The sequence below is a fragment of the Aedes aegypti genome, chromosome 1 (assembly GCF_002204515.2).
Source record: "Aedes aegypti strain LVP_AGWG chromosome 1, AaegL5.0 Primary Assembly, whole genome shotgun sequence".
Taxonomy (NCBI): Eukaryota; Metazoa; Arthropoda; class Insecta; order Diptera; family Culicidae; genus Aedes; species Aedes aegypti.
In genome coordinates, this window is record NC_035107.1 from 187,366,683 (window position 1) to 187,385,890 (window position 19,208).

Sequence of the window (19,208 nt, forward strand, 5' to 3'; positions counted from 1 at the left end):
TTTAGATATAAAGCGAATCATATCTGAATAAATTGAACAAGAATGTAATCGGTCCTGAATTACTTGTGCATGAAGTGAATATTACCTTAAACACTTGACTATGAAGTGAATCAGACATGAATCACATGAAGTGATTCTCACCTGAAACACTTGAATATGAAGTGAATTGGACATGAGTCTCTTGGATATGGAGCTAGTCAAATCTGAAACACTTGAATATAAAGTGAATGAGATGTACTTGACCTTCTTAACAACTTCGCCTTAAACACTTGACTATGAAGTGAATCAGACATGAATCACATGAAGTGATTCTCACCTGAAACACTTGAATATGAAGTGAATTGGACATGAGTCTCTTGGATATGGAGCTAGTCAAATCTGAAACACTTGAATATAAAGTGAATGAGATGTACTTGACCTTCTTAACAACTTCGCCGAAGACTCGAAATTTCTATCTCTTATGGATCACAAGCTAGAACTAGTTTAAAATGCTCAATTTTACATGCTCACTAGCACCACCTAGTGGCAAAATCGCGAACTAAACTGATCGCATTTCGAATGTCCTTGAACCCCTGAGCAAATTTGCCGAAGACCCGAACTTTCTATCTCATGTGAATCACAAGCTAGAACTATTTTGAAATGCTCAATTTTGCATGCTCACTAGCGCCACCTAGCGACAAAATCGCGAACTAAACTGATCGCATTTCGGATGTCCTTGAACCCCTGAGCAACTTTGCCGAAGACCCAAACTTTCTATCTCATGTGGATCACAAGCTAAAACTATTTTGAAATGCTCAATTTTGCATGCTCACTAGCGCCACCTAGCGGCAAAATCGCGAACTAAACTGATCGCATTTCGGATGTCCTTGAACCCCTGAGCAACTTTGCCGAAGACCCGAACTTTCTATCTCTTATGGATCACAAGCTAGAACTAGTTCAAAATGCTCAATTTTACATGCTCACTAGCGCCACTTAGCGGCAAAATCGCGAACTAAACTGTTCGCTTTCCGGATGCCCTGGATTCCCTGAACAACTTTGCTGAAGATCGCTTCTTTGCAAGTCGTAAGGATCTCGAGATATAGCAATGTGAATTAACCTGTTTTGAGGTGATGCTAAACTTTTCGGGGGTGATTCATTATTCAGCTGAGTGTTGCAATACTTATTTTAGTGAGTCCGTATTTATGACGGGTAGTGTATTTCATCAAAGGGAGAGAATGAGCCAAAACGATCCTGTGGGCAGAGCGGAAACATAGTTGATACGGAATGGAATTCATTATACTAAATCAAAGAATACAATATGAAGAATATGAAATTATAGTTCTTTTTTATGTTATTATAATGGAATTCAAAATACGACACGTATGCACTCCATGTGTAAAGTTTCGAAAATCAGTATCAGTATCCAAAAAGAGGCCAAAGCTGAAAAAAAAACTGTTTTATTTTTTTTACAAGGGGAAAATCGGCAAACAGACGCCTGAGAAAGCAACTCAGGGAGTGTGGGAGCCTAGGTAAACTGCTTCTTCTTGACGACGATTCAAACAATGTTACAGGGGACCAGCCTCGGCAGGACTAATCCTTTTCAAACGACTCTTGGTTGATGCACCATAGGCGCTGTAATTCTACACTGAGGCAAAAATACTTAGATTTTCCATAAATCATGACTTATGAAACAATTATGGTTTCATTGAACGTTTAACCATTTCGAAAATGAGATCATAAGTTTCATAAGTGAGAGCTTTGTAATATTTAGGAACCATTACTTAAAATAATTTTTATAGGATTCGCTAGAAAACTGCTCCGCTTTCGATGTTGGGTACAAGTTAATCGAAATCAGATCACATGTCAATTTTTGAGCTCGCCTGATGTTAAAGTCAACCGTTATTAGTGATTGATAATTTTAAGTAAGCAATTATCATTGCGCTTATTACTGTTTTTTATTGATTGACTTATGAAATTCAGTTATGAAAATCTTTACCAAAATCATAAGTAAAACTTAAAAATTTAAACAATAATCGTTGTGGCGCCAAATCATATTTGTTCATTAAGAAATTATTAAGTTTTTTGCCTCAGTGTAGCGTAATGTGAGTGACAGCCGTAGCACTTGACATCCGCACACATTTTCTGGAATCTATTGTCGGGGACATGTCCCCTCCGCATGAAGCAAGCATGCGATCTTTCACAACAATGAAACGCGGGCAACCGAACACGATATATTTACTTCGCTGTTTCCTCCACACTAACACAATTCTGAACATGTCCGGATCCGCATTCACAGCGGCTTTTAGGGCAACATTCGGATTACCATCGGGTCCCTGTGCTTTATTTAACTTGAATGATTTCACGACTTCTGCCAGTTCTTCGTTCGTCACCCTCGCCACTCCTTCTTCTTCACCTGCCGCATACGGCGCTGGAAGCCATGGGCTTGTGGGATGATGCGAGAAGAGTACATCGGTTATCGATCGCAGCTACTCGGGCGACTTCACTTGGGGCGCTATGGCACCTTTGGTTTTAGCCCTTACCACTCGGTAGGCGTCACCCATCCGACTTGAGTTGGCTCTCTGGCATAGACTATTGAAGCATGCCCGTTTTTGACTCTTGATTTCCTTTTTGAGAGCTAACTTTGCTTCTCTAAATGCTGCACCGCGTTCTTCTCTTTGTGCTAGTGTGCGTCACCGTTAAGATCCAGAGTGTTCCGTTTACGCCTCAGGGCTTCAGTGAATACTTCGCTGTCGAAGCGCACTCTATTACAACTTCGGGCTTGGGTCGAGTTACATCGCACTACCCTCCACCAGCCTGGTATTATACTATAGCGAATCGATTGATGATCGCTATGTATGAGTATAACCGTCATCAACGCGCCAGTATGTGGTACCTATAAGGTTAGGACTACAGAACGCCACGTCGATAATCAATTCTACCCTATTTCTGTGGAAGTTACTCACTGTACCCACATTTGCCAGCTCCACATTTAATGGGCCCAGGGATTCCAACAATAGTTGACCGCTTTGGTGCAGCGGCCGCCCCCGCTCCACTGCCCATCCAAGTCACCAGTCATTACTACTGGCTGCCGATCAGATAGTTCGGCTATCATCGCTGTCATCATCATGGCTGTCGACCATGTGGGAAAATTCCTCAATCGACCACCTAGGGGGCGCGTAACAACTACAACAGATCACGCCGTTAATTTTTCAACTGTGTCACTTCCGTTTTGACTGCTTTGATACTTCGCTTGTGCCCGGACATTTGGGTCCACCCGTTAAGTGTCCGTTGTCTGCTCTGTCGACTTATATTAGGCACTCAGCGATTTTATTACAATCGCTTGCCCTATTTATTTATTTATTTATTTATTTATTTATTTATTATTATCTTTTTCATCTGACAGTAGTCTCCAAGAATTTCCTTAAGACTAAAACCTAATTACTATTAATAAAACATTCTTGATCTTTCCAGCCTTCTTCTGAAGGAACTAGGCCTTTCTCCAAAATCAAACAAATTATCCACTAAAGAGAATGTTCGGACACATGAGGTACGCGGTTCATGAAAACCATACGATGTTCGGTGAAATCTGGTCATCAATAAAGAAGAGGACCGCAGCTGTCTACCAATGGCTCGAAATTCAATGCGGGATAGAAGTGCTGAAGCGTCAATCTCATCGGTCAAAATATTAGCAACAAATGTAGCTTGCTGGAACTGTCGGCGTCGTTGCAGTGTATCGAGTCCTAGAAGTCGACAACGCTCGCCATAGGGCGGGAGATTTTTCGGGTCTCTCCAGGGTAGATCTCTGAGCGCAATGCGGATAAACCTACGTTGAACACGTTCAATCCTGAGGATCCACGAGAGATGGTAAGGAGTCCACACTACAGCAGCGTTTTCAAGGATTGGTCGAACCAAAGCGCGATATAGTGCTTTGAGGCAGTGAGGATCAGTAAAATCCCTAGAAGAAGCCCAATTGTCGTGTTGCTTTAGTTATGATTGACGTGATGTGATGGTTGAATGTTAGTTTTGCGTCTAGAACAACGCCCAAATCGCTGACTTGATCAACGCGCTCGAGGACATTACCGTCAATACAGTAATCGAAAGCGATGGACACTTCGATCGATGGAACGTGATCACTAAGCATTTAACGACGCTAACAACGAGCTGATTTAACCTACACCATTCAACGAAAGTATCCAGTAGTTCTTGAAGTCGGATACAATCTTCTCTTGTCTTGACTACCAGATAAATCTTTAAATCATCGGCGTATACCAGCACACATTTTGATCCTAGCAGTAGGGTAACATCATTGAAAAATATTACAAATAGCAAAGGGCCCAAATTGCTGCCTTGTGGGACGCCTGAACTGCTGCTGAACATACCGGAAACGCACGATTCAAGTTTGACTCGCAGAACTCGATTCGAAAGGTAACTTTCCAACCACATCGTAAAACGCTCAGATGCACCTAGGCGGGACAGCTTAGACAGCAGTATTCGGTGATCAATTAAATCAAAGGCAGCTTTCAAATCCGTGTACACTGCATCCACTTATGCATTACCCTCAATCTGCGATATACAGGTGCTGGTAAATTCTATGAGATTGGTAGTAACGGAACGGCCGGGCATAAATCCGTGTTGATTGGGTGAAATGTAGCTCTTGGTAGCATTAAGGATGGCATTGCTCACAATTATTTCAAAAAGCTTCGATCCTGCAGATAGACTTGTAATGCCTCTATAGTTTCTTACATTCCTTTTATCTCCTTTCTTGTGCACAGGAAACATTAGCGATTGCTTCCACACAGCAGGGAATTTTTTTTGCTCGAAGGATTTATTGAAAATATGAGAAAGCGGGGAAGCCAAAGAACCAGCGCAGCGACGAAAAATAATGGCTGGTACACCATCTGGCCCAGGCGAGTAGGAGTTTTTCAGCTTTTTTGAAGCAGCCACGATCATGTCGGAAGAAATTTCAAAAATATCCATTTCAACAACGTCAACAGGAATATTAGATGCAGCTCCATTTGCTTCCGATTGAGATGTTATGTGACAGGAAAAAACAGATGCAAAGTGTTTGGCGAACAATTCACAGGACTCTTGCACTGGTGATGATTACGAATCGTCGAGAAAAACGTTAGATGGGATAGATGAACATTTACGTTTTGAGTTAATAAAGCTCCAAAAGCTTCTCGGATCCTTTCGCAAGCCAAATTGTGTGCGTGTGACATAAGACTTATAGAGAACAGCGTTCATCTGACGGTATGCGTCACTAGCTAGTTTGAACGCCAATTGGTTAGCGTGAGATCGATGCTTTCGCAATAATCTTTGTGTTGTATTCCGTTTACGTTTCAATCTGCGTAACTCCGAGTTGCCCCAAGGTGGTTTTGCTGGAGATCTTACTAGAGGGAGGTTCTCATTGAGCCATGTGCACAAGACATCACAAAAATGCATGGAGATGTCATCCACATCATCAATATTACGGAACATAACAGTCCAATCAACGTTCGATAAATACTCTAATAAAGCTTCAAAGTCAATTCGACGATAGTTTAAACGTCGAGTTTCACAATGAGAGGTGAGTGACTGTCTCAAACACGGAACAGCAACCGCAACTTCCAGTGGAGGATGATGTGCATCAATGGGCAACAAAGGAGAAACCGCTTTTGTTACCACTGACTTTCCTCTGCCGCAATTTTTGTACATTTTACTTCTGTCGGGTCCATTGCAATTCTATCTCTTAGGGATCATGCACAAATTATGTCACGCCTCAAATGGGTTTGCACTCATACAAAAAGTGTGACAAAGGGAGGGGAGAGAGGTTTGCAAAAGTTGAAAACTAGCGGGACATAATTTGTGTACCATCCCTTATGGACCTTCACAAAACACTTGAAGCAAGCTTCATGAGGATGTTGTGTGCTCAGCCGGAAGGATACTGTGGGCAGAGCATATTGCAAGAATGCCGGACAGCAACCTTGCAAAGATGGTGTTCGCTTCGAATCGGGTTGATAAATAAAGGCATGGAGTGTTGGGAGCCGTTACTTCTGGTTCAATTAAAACTTTTCGACAACAGTGTTTAAGTGACACAATTTCAAAGCTAAAATTTATTGTTGAATTCTAATTACAAAATAATTGAAATATTAATTATTTTACTTACATTCTAGTTTTACACTTTCCTTATCCTAATTACATCAATCAACAACTAATCTGATTCAATACAATTCTATATTGTTACATCCATCAGTGTGGCCCGTTTCATCACAAAGTTAATGCAATCAAAAGTTGTATTGATTTGAACTTTGATAATGGTAGATGTTCTTCTTCTTCTTCTTCTTCTTCTTCTTCTTCTTTCTGACGTTACGTCCCCACTAGCAGAGCCTGCGTTCTCAGCTTAGTGTTTTTATGAGCACTTCCGCAGTTATTAACTGAGAGCTTACTATGCCAATGACCATTTTTGCATGTGTATATCGTGAGGCAGGTATGAAGATACTCTATACCCTGGGAAGTCGAGAAAACTTCCAACCCGAAAAGATCCTCGACCGGTGTATAAATGTAGAATACTTTTGTATAAGGAGCACAGCGCAAATTATTAATAACTGCTGGTGCTCCATCATCGTTATTGCTTGACAACCCCTTCCCCTGTATGTAGCTGGCTAGGCTAGCTGTGAGCTGGGATGCATCTCGTAGCGTAGGCGCACATGGCAGCGGCGGCACCACGCCGCATTGATCGCAGTTGTTGTTTGCCAACTTTATTTCCTGATCTTCGCCGCTATACTCGCGCTCTCGGAGTCGAAGCACTGCTCAAAGCTCTGCCTGTACTGCACCGTGTAGGCACTACTCTAGAGGCAACGCGAGAGACCAAAGCTTTTTTTCGGGGCTCGATCGGCTATTCGTTTTATATTATATAAAATCAGCCACCGCGGGCTGCCCGCAAGTCATTTAGTGTTCAGTGCTCGAATCGCTAGGATTTCCCTACTTAGCATCCTTCGGGATATTATAAACCGACCGTTTATGTGCGCGTGTGTGTGAATGAATTGAAGCTGTAAGGTGTTGTAGACGACCATCCCCTGTTCCCGCTTTCCGCCATTGTTCCTCTTTGAAGATCCTTACGGTTCCTGTATCAACTGCAGTGTTGCCAGCTGTTTGTGTCCAGTGGAAGATCCAAGTGTTCATCAATCAATTAAAATCTACCACAATGAAAGCTGTAAGTTCTCCTAATAGTATGATACAACTGCAATGCATGGCGGGGAAAAGAGTGAGATAGTGATAATGATGGGTGGTTACAACACTGAAAACTGGGGAAAATCTGAAAACTCGAACTCTGGCCCCACGAAAGGAGCAACAGAGGAAATGCAAGTGCTAATCGTGATTAACGTTGATTGGGCTGCTTTGGGGCTTGAGTTCACCATGGACGGACTATACAACAGATGTGGAAGGTGGAAGGCGATTGAAGCGAAGAAAAATGTATGGTCGGTGAAGCAAGCGCTGGACAGAGATAACAAATGTAATCAAAATTAAAGTGCCTTATTACATACCAATGAATTGTTGCCGAGCTGCACTTACATTACTGGTGTGTGAACGTGTTTGGCATATCGACAACGGCGAAGACCGTATGGGTCTCTGTGTTCAACAAAGAGGTGGAGACCCGCAATATGTTGGGAGGCATGCACAATCTGTATGTTGTTTTTTTGTTGTTCTGTGCAGGGAAGTGAATTGAATTGCAGCCTAGCATGATTTTGCGCTAACCGTCGTCATTTGTGAAATATTTTTCGTGGTTGACAAATTGGAAACTGGGTGAGATTAAAAAGCAGTAAGGGTGGCGAGTAGTACTATCGTTGGCAACGATACTATTTTGAATAGATATGGAATTAGGTGCATGCATGTATCTAACGTAATCCTGTTAGATTCTGCCCTTATTGCGTCAGAAAGTTCTCAAATAACGAGTGGTCACTAGGACGGTTCAAAATTTAAAAAAGTACGAAAACCCAATATCACATATCTACCATACACATATATAATACAACAATAGTGTTCTGTGAAAATTTCAGCTTTCTAGGTGGTGATTTAAAGGTGGCCTAAAGACGTTTATATGGAATTATATGTAATATGTGGTTTATATGGAAATCACTATGGAAAAATTTTGAAAAATATTTCAAACACGTAAGTACTAGATTGTACGTTAAAGTCCATCGTAAAAACTCATTCTTCAAACCATGATGAAGAAATTTTCTCCTAGTGGAAGTAGAAATGATATTCACAAAATCCCAAACAAAATTAGCTCAAAAAGGCTTTGTTTCTTCAGAAATATCCTTCATAGAAGTGTGAAGAATGAGTTTACACTATGGGATGAGAAGTTTGTACTTAAATTACAGTACTAACGTGTTTGGAACATTTTTTAAAATTTCTCCATAGTGATTCTCTTATAAAACTACAATCTTATAATCACCACTGAAAAAGTTCAAAATTTCACAGGACTCTATTTTTATGGTAAGTATAGTAAATATGAGAGATAGTATTTTCAAACATTTTTAAATTTTGAATCGCCCTAGTGGTCACTTAAAAATAAAATGGTTCAAGAAGATTCAAGAAAAATCATTTGTGTGGACTTGCCTCTATGAAAAGTTATGAAACTTTTCAATATGACTTTTAGCTTCTATGCAGTTTTGTCAAATCTTATGAATATCACGTGACTTTGACAATTGAATATTGTGAATATCTTCGTACCCCATGTAAAAAGTAATTGGTAAAAGGTGTTCCATGGTAACCAGTTCTGAGTTTCTACCAGTTTGCAATATTGGCGGATGCTATATTTCGTATGGCAGAGTGCTACAAGCATTTGAATTTTGCAAAAAAAAAAAAAATGATAAACTTAACTGCACTGCTTCATGAAATTTTGTTTTTGGTATGGTTCCATGAGTCGATATCGAGTCATGGAACATCGACTCATGGAGGTTTCACTGTAATAACTTCTTAAAAGAGTTAAATTACGCATTTTTGTTTCTAAAGTTTTGAATGTTCTAGGACAATGGTCCTCAACCTGTTTTGAACTACGACCCCCTTAGAATTTGTATAAACATCTCGTGGATCCCTGAAATGGGAAATACTAGAAATCAATGTTTATAAAAATGCAAGATTTGACCATATTATACGTATAAAATATTTGCCTTTCAATAACTTTTGAATGGTTATCCAGTATTCCACAAAAACTTCGCCAGAAATAGGCCAACAATGCAATAGCTTCGTGGACTCCTCGGAGCAAATGCACTTTAATGACTGGAGCACTTAACGTGCGATTTCCTTTCGTCTGGAGTTTACAGAACGATAGTGGTCCAACTCATACAAAAACAGCAAAATTTTCCATTGCCAATAACTCGAAGAAAGCAAAATCTACGCATCGCAACACAACAACAAACCAGCATGACGAGGCATCTCTCCAAAGCGGCATTCCGCCACAACAAACCTTCTCTTACGCGGTGCATAATTTCAGTAGACACTCCTACCCCAGTTCCCGCATCATCGCTGAACTTGTTTCTACTGCTCTTTTGGCGGTTTTGTGTTCATCAATTTCACTCTCGTTTTTCAGCGATCGATTGTTTTATTCCACCTTCCGGCTCAATATCGCGAATAACATTAGGAAATTGTGTGTGAATGAAAGGAATAGGAAATTTGTTTGTTTTATTGTAAGATGTTTTGTTTTTTCATACCATAAGTTTTTTTTTTTACTAGTAAGCCTCGAATTACGATATGCTAATTTGAGAAAATAATTAGCTAGTAGATTCACATAGTGTTTAAAACTCACTCAGGCCATTTTCATTTATTTAACGCGATTTAGATTCCTAAAGAAAGTGTTTCTTCCTCATTCATATTGCACAGCTGCTTCTCTATTCCCATGGTTTCATCGATTCCACCTGAGATTGAACGATCAATTAAAAACAATTATTGAGACATGGGTGCCGTGAAGAAGGAAGCATTTATGTTGCCTGAAGGCCCGGTCGTAAGTAAAATTTGCGTCGCTTTTCCTCCCGTTGAAGTTACTCGGTTGGGCTGGCCTCAATGTCCAATTGAAATATTCCATAATTCGACGACATCACACTCAACTCGGTAGCGAACGAACGAGCAAATGAGAGCGCCATAGACAGAGCAATCAAAATATAAATTTGAGAAGCTTCAGAAATTAATAACTTTTTCATTAGTTGACAAAACTATTAAATGAGACACTTAATTTAGAATGCCGAATCTTTGCGAATTTCAACCGAGATTTTCACAGCCGAATATTTGGCATACCGTTTTGTCTCAAATTCCGAACAGACTCATATTCCGAACACTCGGTTTTTGTATGGCGATTTGGTTGAAATGTTTCGCTGAAATATGTCACCAAATAACAAGGAAATGACAGTCAATTGAAATTCAATTTTAACGTCTCCAATATAATTTATACCGCGGGAATAGTGATGGTACTCTAGTTTGTGACCAGTAGATCAAGTTCAGATAAATTTATTTGCAAAATTATTCATTTGAATATGATTTATTTGTGCTGTTCGGAATTTGAATCAAGGTGTTCGGAATATGAGACAGAATGAACACAGTGTTCAGCATTTGAATCAAAATGTTGTTTCATACTTTTACGTAAAAACAATACTAAAACTAATTAAATCAACATTATTATTGGTACACCCAGCAGCTAACAGTTAGACTTTGTGAAGAAATTAAAATTTACACTAATATCAGCCAATTTATATCAATCAGATGCATTTGAAGTCACTGTTGGCCTTAAGTGTTCGGAATATGAGTCAAAACGGTACTAATTTCATAAGCTCTGAGGAAATAAAAGTCGAGTATCAGTGGATTGTACTTCGTTGCTAAGCTACCTGACAACTTGTTACGCGAATCTCGGTTAAAGTTAATCAAACGAGATCCACACAGCCAAGATTGCCAAGAAACTAAGTGTGTACCTATACCAAAATAGCTTAGAGTAGTGAAATCTAAACTGGAATTCAGGGTGTAAACCAATTTAGTTAAAGTTAAAACATTTGCTCTCATACATTATTTAACTGACAATAACTCAATAGCGATCGCGCATTCAGCCTTTGCCATCTCACTCAAGCTGTTTGTGAAATGCGAGCTTTTTTCCATGTTGCGTGTACACGAATGCGACCGGTCTTGGGTTAATTTTTTTGCCAAAAACTTTGTTATTAATTTGAATTGAACTACTAGTGGCAATTTTTCGAACAATCATGTTTCCAAGCCTAAAATGTAATACTTGATTCGTGTTATTTAACGTGAATCTACTGAAGCTATCAGTACTCGGTGTCGAATATTTGCAGGGATCTGACTAAGGTATCTTGAAGAAAGGTGGTTCCATCTGTCAGAATACTGCATTCGCTATGTTGATATACTAAGTGACAGCTGACAAGTTTGTTTTGGTTAGAATATATTAGAAAAAGCCATGCCTCACAAACATTCATATACTTTGCCTGAATGTTTTGATTGGTTTAAATACTAATTATTAGATTAAGTTCTTCCAACAGGCTTGTATTCAAGAAATATTCTACGATCAAATACGCAAAAACCACAAGAGTCTTATTTTGCCAGTCACGTGTGAAGTAGTTCCTAGACATGTTTCACTAGCCACACTACATTCAGATTTGTTCGTTTAATTCAATTATCCATACCGTGAGGACATTATCCAAATCAAAACACTTCCTTTTTACATCATTTTAAATACAACGGGCTTCGTAGCCGTGCGGTTTGTGGCGTCAGTCGTTTAGGCGTATTGTGCTACGGAGTGTGGGTTCGATTCCCGCCCCAGTCGGAGAAAACTTTTCGTCAAACGAAAAATTCTTCACTGGTCCACTGGTCGTTTCGTGTGTCCGCTGTCTAATGTAAATTATGTTCAGTCTGTGCAGCCTATGGCAGAAGGCGGTGTAAAAAAATTGTCTTTTACACTATTTTAAACACAAAAGGATAATTTCTCTCAGGAATGCGAAAGAAATTTTCACCTCACCGGCAGGATTTGTTCTCTGTGGTTAACAATCCCTAGCCATCCCATAGAAACAATACATGTCAACATACTCACAAGCTAGCCAGCTGTCACTTCTTCCCTCCCCCGCAGCCTACCTCACTTCGCATCCACTGATTGCTTAGATTGATGAATCTCCCTTGTAGAAGTCTTGGATCTTACAGTAGTATTATCATTTGTTTGGCAATTGAGGAATTCGGAGAGTTTCAAACAAATGGTTGTTCAGCTGTCAGATCCCTGCATTTGTCACGGTGAAATGATATCTTTATAATGTGTATTTCTCATTTGACAATTGATTTCTAATATCATCAAAAATTGACCGAAAGGATCAATTTGGTGAGATTGTTCTAATTGATCATAGTTGCTGTTATAAATTGCATGGGCTGGTTGCTAGTGTTGTAGTGGAAGCAGCTTTTAAATGGACATAGTCGGATGCTAAATGCTCACAATAAACATAGAGTTCTGTTATTGTTTTCTATTATGATGGAATCTGAAAGGTGGATCAAAGGCGTTGAAGGTTTATATGAAGATTTATATGAATAAACTGCAATGATATTTCCAACACCGGTAAAAATATTATATCCCTGTTACTAATATTCGAACTTTTGAATTGGTTTGAACTGGTTTTGTTTGGGAGTTTACTAAAGTATGCTAGACTCTGTCCCATATAGATTCAAAACTGCTGCTGTACTATCTATGGGTTTGATCTCTGCTCCCCGGCGTGAGAAGCGTGTGTTCTAACTACTAAACCAAGTCCACTCATCAACTTTGGTGAATTCCCTATGAACATGACGCCACGGCTCCAATCGGTCGTGCTTTGAATTGTCGGAAAAATAGTCGTTTTTTTATTTCACATCTAATCCCACCTTAAAATATGACACTCTTTTACTTTTCTTTTGATTTTTTTACATTATTCTGACGGGCTAGTTAACGTGACTTTGACATCAGTAGTCTAGGGAATCACAATAATTTTCGACAAAATTAGCTCTCTGACGATATTGTTTTAGTTAGTTACTTCTTGATATGCTTCAGAGTAGATCCTTGAATAATTTATAAAAATTTATTAAAATAATTTTATAATCTCCTTAACTAGAGTTCAAGTGGAAGTTTTGCTTTTACAATTGAACAACAATTACAATTCGTTAACATGCCCACAGCAGGCTTTGAAAATTTAACGACCATTGACACACGAGCCCTAATTTTATCCCATTTATCCGCCTTCATGCACACAACAAGCATGACATTTAACGTTCGTGGAAGGTAACGAATCACGAAAGGAAAAAAAAACCGCACACACCACCCACTGTTTGGTGCCGATCACTGTGTGTCAACGCTTGTAACATTAGCTTATTTTGATCAAGAAACAGAAGCGAATATTTTCAATTTTCTGTGCTATGTTTTCAACCAAACGGGTGTTTGATGATCCAATAGCTTATAATTAAGTTGTTTAAGGTTGCATTATCAGAAAACAGCAAAATTTTATAAACAATTTTATGCAAAACATAATTCTCTCGAATGGCTCGATACCGTTGTAGTCTGTGAGAGTTGCTGCTCTTAAACGCTCCCTCGTCACGTGCCAAACGAGAAAAATGAATGTTTACATCATAGAGCTCTCCGATTGCGATGTGCCACGTACTGTTATGACTCACGAACTGTTACATTCCTTGAATATGGTTCGATCGGCTTTTTGGGATCAAAATACAAACATTGGCCCACAGTATAAGGCAGCATAAGTCAATATACGAGGTTTTGCCCGTTCTGGTATCTAGGGTAGAATCCGTAAAAACGATCCGGGTCGCAGAAATTGCCTGTTTGGCGCTACTTTCACTCTCTTTGAGCATAACAGACTGAGAGCCATAACCTAGAACACACAGTCAAGTCTCCTATTAGACGCTGCCGTCCACTTCACGCCCACCGCAATTTATGTTACTGTCATATCAATTTTATTGAAATTTGGTAGGTAATAAATTATTCCTCAGTCACATACGTAAAATCAGCTTCATCCCATAAACAACAGCTGAGAAATTGCCACGGAGAGGAAAGTGGGTGGCAGCATCTTATAGGAGACCTGACTTAAATCACCATAGTCGTATCCCCAGGGAACTTTAAGTCAACGAATTCCATGAGTTATTTGTGCTGCGAGCAGGCATTGTACAATTCGCTTTCATTTGATTTTGAAGCAAGATCAAAGCAAGCGAAGAAAGCATCAAATCTGTATCGGTCCATGAAATAGAAAAATAAGTAGTTAGAACGCTAGTGGTATTGTTACCACAAAACAGAATTATTTTACTAAGACTTACTATTGAAGCTTTTGATTGTTTGTTTGTTTAGTGCCATGTTGTAGAGAATGTTTTATTTTGCTTGTAAAAATTGATTTGACACTTATAGACTCGGTACTCAAGCTGTCAGAGCGTGGGCAAACTAGATGTTGGTCACACGACCAGTCGCGACATTAGCATTCTAAGGCTAAAGCTTCTACTTCCATGATCAACAATGTTCCGCAAGTTGTAACAAACTTGATCAATAATGGCAGCGTGCGAGAGCCCCAACGAGAGAGCGATGATAAAACCCATTTCTCTCGCTAGTTTACCATTGGGGGTCAGCGTTTTATTTTACTGACTTGGTAGCACACCTCAAATTTTTATTCACGAATTTCACTCGGAACGATCATCATACAAATCTTTTGCACCCTTTTTGCTCCAAACCTCAAACTATGACGGTTATCTACCCTCCTTTTTGTTTCATAGTAAGTAAGATGGCATCTGCAACGCGGAGTTCTGTTTGATCCTTCGACCTTGACGCTTGCTCCTGGGCAGTGCGTCGAGAAAGTTTTTTTCTTAGTGCTTTTATATAGCCGAGCTTACGAGTGAAGCTGAGAGTGGATTGTGGCTGCTCAGTCAAGGATAACGGATCAATTGGTGAGCTCGTTTCATGCTACTATTTCTAATCTATAAAATATGTATGACTGCACATTCAATCGTTACAATGGTGGGACGTAAATATGAATTTTCAACAAACTATGAATGGTTCGTCACTGTGAGTGTCGACACAATCTCTGATTCATGAATTATTTATGTTTAACATTTTTTTTTATTTTCAGAACACCCCTTTTTACCTTTATTTTTGTAATTAAAAAAAAAAAAGTTTTTGGTTCGACACTACAAGTGTAGACTTGCGAAAGGTTCACTTTATTCAACATATTTTGGATGGTTCGCCACTGTAAGTGTCGGCATGAGAATAAGAGAGTTCTATGATGTTCCAACCAATCGAGTTTTTTGTTTCTTTTCATATAAGTAAAATATAATAACACATGCTTTCGTCCTGACAGCTGTAGGAATGTTATATTTAGATATTTGTTCAACAAACTTTGAATGGTTCGTCACCTCAAGTGTCGGCAAAATTTTCTTCTACATAAAAATTGTTCATTTCAAATTAAAATATTATATTTACATATAAGCATTTATATATCTTACAAATCATTATTTATCATAGTCTAATCGCTTATCAAAGTGAATCCTGTGACCCAACGATCCTTCCCATTAATAAACATCCCTCCCAGTAACCTTTGTGGAGATGCAGAGGCAAACACGGTCTCCAAATAGCAAAGGTTACACACTAACATTCCTTCCCCAATCCCCTGACTGCAAGGACATGGCCGGCGCCGTTATTGACCCTGTATAAATAGAGGCACTGAATTATGCACATTGAAGAAGATTATGGCCAATCCCAGCCGAACTTCTAGTTGATTCTTTGTCCATTTTCACTGTGTTCGGTCAATCACGGAATAGCAACCATTGATATGTGTAGTCAGTCTAAGCTAAGCTAGGCATAACTCCCAAATTTCTCCAGGCATCTAAAAAACTTCTTTAAAAAATCCGACACAAAATCTGCTATAAAAATATCTATGAATTGCGTTCTTTGATTTGTTCTTTCAGAAACTTCTCAATGTATTCTATCAAATGGATTGCCTTAGAGACACCATGCATGGGTTCATGAGTTTTATATTAACATTTGTTCCAGATTTGCCTTCAAATATTTCCTCTTAAATTCTCAGGAATTACACTTGGAATTTCCCAAAGAACTGATTCAGGGATACTCTGCTCATAACTGCATATTTAGTAACATTCGACAAAAGTAGGCATTGAGTGAATGGAATACCAAGATTGCAATTTATTGTAGTATGGGAGGACACTAGTTTTTTTTAAAAATCACTAAGAACTCAAACAATCTGAGGCTGAAATGTTGTACTACTCATATCACATAGCGGGCGAATGGTCAGAAAATAATCCTGATAGAAATTTCATTGATACTACATCACGAGGCTCATGTGCAATCTCAATGTGACTGTTATGCGGTTACAATTGCTAATGTGACAAAACAACTTGGTATTTTTTTCGAATGTTCTAGAATAATCTCACAGATTTCAGTAAGTTGATCGAAAGTATTTATCATTTGAATGACTTTCCCCGGTATTAACTCGATATCGTTCAAAATGTCGATTATGACAAATTTGCAGTTATGGGTAGTACTCTGCATGTATTTTCAGGAATCAATTTAAGATATTTTCAATTTCATTCAACACTTATCTTGAGACATTCTCAATACATTTCTTAATACATTACTCTTGGTAGGTTTCTGCCTTAAATTTCACATGAATTTCATCAAAGATTGTTCCACTAGTCTCTTTTTCGAAGAGTTTCATATAGGTTCTTGATAAGGTTCATACAAAAATATAATGAAAAGTTATTTGAGAGGTATTTCCGAGAAAAAAAAATCTTTTACTGTTTCGTACAAAAGTTCTTCATGCCATATATTCTTATATACTTCTAAAATGAACACCAAGAATCTAGAAAATTCTTTCAGAATACCAAAATTCTTATGGAGATTAATTTAGATTTTTTTCATGGATCTCTTTAGAAACTTCACCAAAACAGTACCAATATATTCCTTCTGAAAATATTTCAGGAATTCTTACAGAAATTCCGCCATTAATTTTTCTTCAGGAATTTTCCTAAAATCCCTTGCGCAATTTGTGGAATCCAAGAACCTATACTATGAAAAATTTTCTTCATTTTCCTTTCCGTTTTGTTATTTTCTACAGAATTAGTACTTGGGTAAGTCGATGCAATACGTTTTAGGAATGCCTCATTGAAGCCCAAGCAGAAAGTTCGTTTTTTTCGCATCTCGACGTTGAAGATTTTTTTTTCGGTTTATTCTGCACGTGTTCTCTTGGGCAGTGCTTCGTTGAGGGCCAAGCCGAAAGTTCGTTTATATTTCGTCGTCGTCTTTTTTATTCGTTTTATTTTGCACGCTTACTAAGTGCTTCTCGATGATCCAAGCAGTCGAGTTCGGGTTTTCGCATCGCCGGAGTGATTTTTTGTGCAATGAGCATGTTGATTAAAGTGGATTACTCAGTCAAGGATGGACGATCATTTTGGTGAGCTTGTTTTATGCTTTTATTTTGAGTATACAATATATTATGAAACGTATTTTTATCATGACAACGGTGGGAATGTCTCTTATATTTTAAAGACACCGACACGTTAATGCTTCCAGTGGACGATTTGCCCTTTGAAGGAAGCACCACACTAGACAACGGACTAGCATGCAACGCCCAGTGGCACAGTCGAAAAACTTTCCTGACGAAAAATTTTCCGGACTGAAGCGGGAATCGAACCCACACCCCTTGACTCGATGCGGCTAAATGCTTGGTAACACTAACCGCACGGCCACGAAGCCCACATATTCAGTATTCACTTATATGAATTGATTTGACGCAATATAATAGTTCGTCACTGTGTCACAGTGTCAACGTAAGCTCTTGTACATGTTTTACATTACAGTAGTAACCCCATACCTTTGGATTTATCTTATTTGTATCATCATAAAAAAAAATAATTTTAATGGTACGACACTGAAAGTGTCGACTTATCGTATGTTCACGGTGTCTTTGAAGTACTGATAGGGGATTTTTTGAACTAATGTTGAATCGCATCACTTACCAAGGTGAATCCTGATCATGCACATATGATCCCTCCCCACTAACAAAACTCCTTCCCATGACAATCATGGAGATGCAGAGGCGATCTCGGTCTCTAGTAACAATGGATGTCACACTAATATTCCATCCCTTCCCTGATGACCGTAAGAACGTGGCCTGCGCTATTATTGACTATCTAGCTACTCCCAAGCTACATCTTTTGGTTCCTTGTGCAACTTCGATTATTCTGGTCAATCACGGAGTAGCAACTACGAATTGTAGATCATCAATGCTTATGCTTATGCTTAAATCAATGCAATACGTCTTAGATGTAATTCCTCTTTGAAAACAAATTATATCAGTTGAGGTACTTACTCATTAATTCTTAGAATTATGAATACGGATAGTATTTACTCCTGGATGTTCACGAATTCCATTTAATCATTTGCAGGAAACTTTTTCAGAAGTTCTTAAGAGAAATCCAGGGAAAATTTTTTAGATTAAATTCTTGGAAAACTCTGATGGAATTTCAGAGAATTGACTGGGATTTTTTTTAGTAGTAATACTCAGAAAAATCCGGGATCAAGGGATATTTTTAAACATATTCTAATTCTCGGAGCTTCTTTGCAAACTTTTTTGAAATTTCCAGGGAAATTTTTAGGATAATATCCAAAAATTATTATAATAATTTCTCTGGGAACCTCTGTCTTAGGCAATGCTTTCTTTTTGCATGAAGGATTTACTGAAATATGTCAGGAAAAAAGGTTTTTAAAGGAAGAAAAGTTTATAATGTTGTTAATTTATCCTAATCCAGTTATCAGGACCAACTTCTCAGAAATAGCTAAAGATCTCTAAAGAAAATAAAAAAAAACTGGACGAATTTACGAGGAACAAAACAAAAAAAACTCCCCAAGTGATTGCTAAAAACATTTAAATCCTAAAGCGCAATTCCGCGTGTAACTCAAGAGAAAATGCATAAAAATTAGGCAAAAAAATCCAGAAGGTGTTATTTCTAAAAAATAACATTCTGAAGAATTTCAGAAGATGCCTCGGGAGAAATCGCTTTAAACTTCTCAGTAAGTTTTTTTTCTAGAACTACTGAAAATAAAATCGTGCGGCAGTTACTTGTATTTAAATAAATAAATGAATTAAAAAAATAACTGGTCAGATTCCAAACATGCATTCCAAAAAATACCTTGGGATTCTGCCGAAGACTCGTTAGTGAAATTCTAGATATTCCTA

At 38.5% G+C, this 19,208-nt stretch overlaps 1 protein-coding gene across 2 annotated transcripts in view; it reads left to right on the top strand.

Moving 5' to 3' along the window:
• The first annotated feature begins 6,763 nt into the window (after positions 1–6,763).
• Positions 6,764–19,208, top strand: part of LOC110679696 — an 87,143-nt gene continuing 74,698 nt past the window's right edge. Inside the window, exon 1 of one of the 2 annotated variants that reach the window (XM_021855285.1) lies at positions 6,764–7,171. In XM_021855285.1, coding sequence (XP_021710977.1) covers positions 7,163–7,171 — 9 coding nt within the window. In that variant the 5' untranslated portion in view covers positions 6,764–7,162. The remainder of the gene's footprint in view (positions 7,172–19,208) is intronic. The other variant, XM_021855281.1, reaches the window with a different exon arrangement.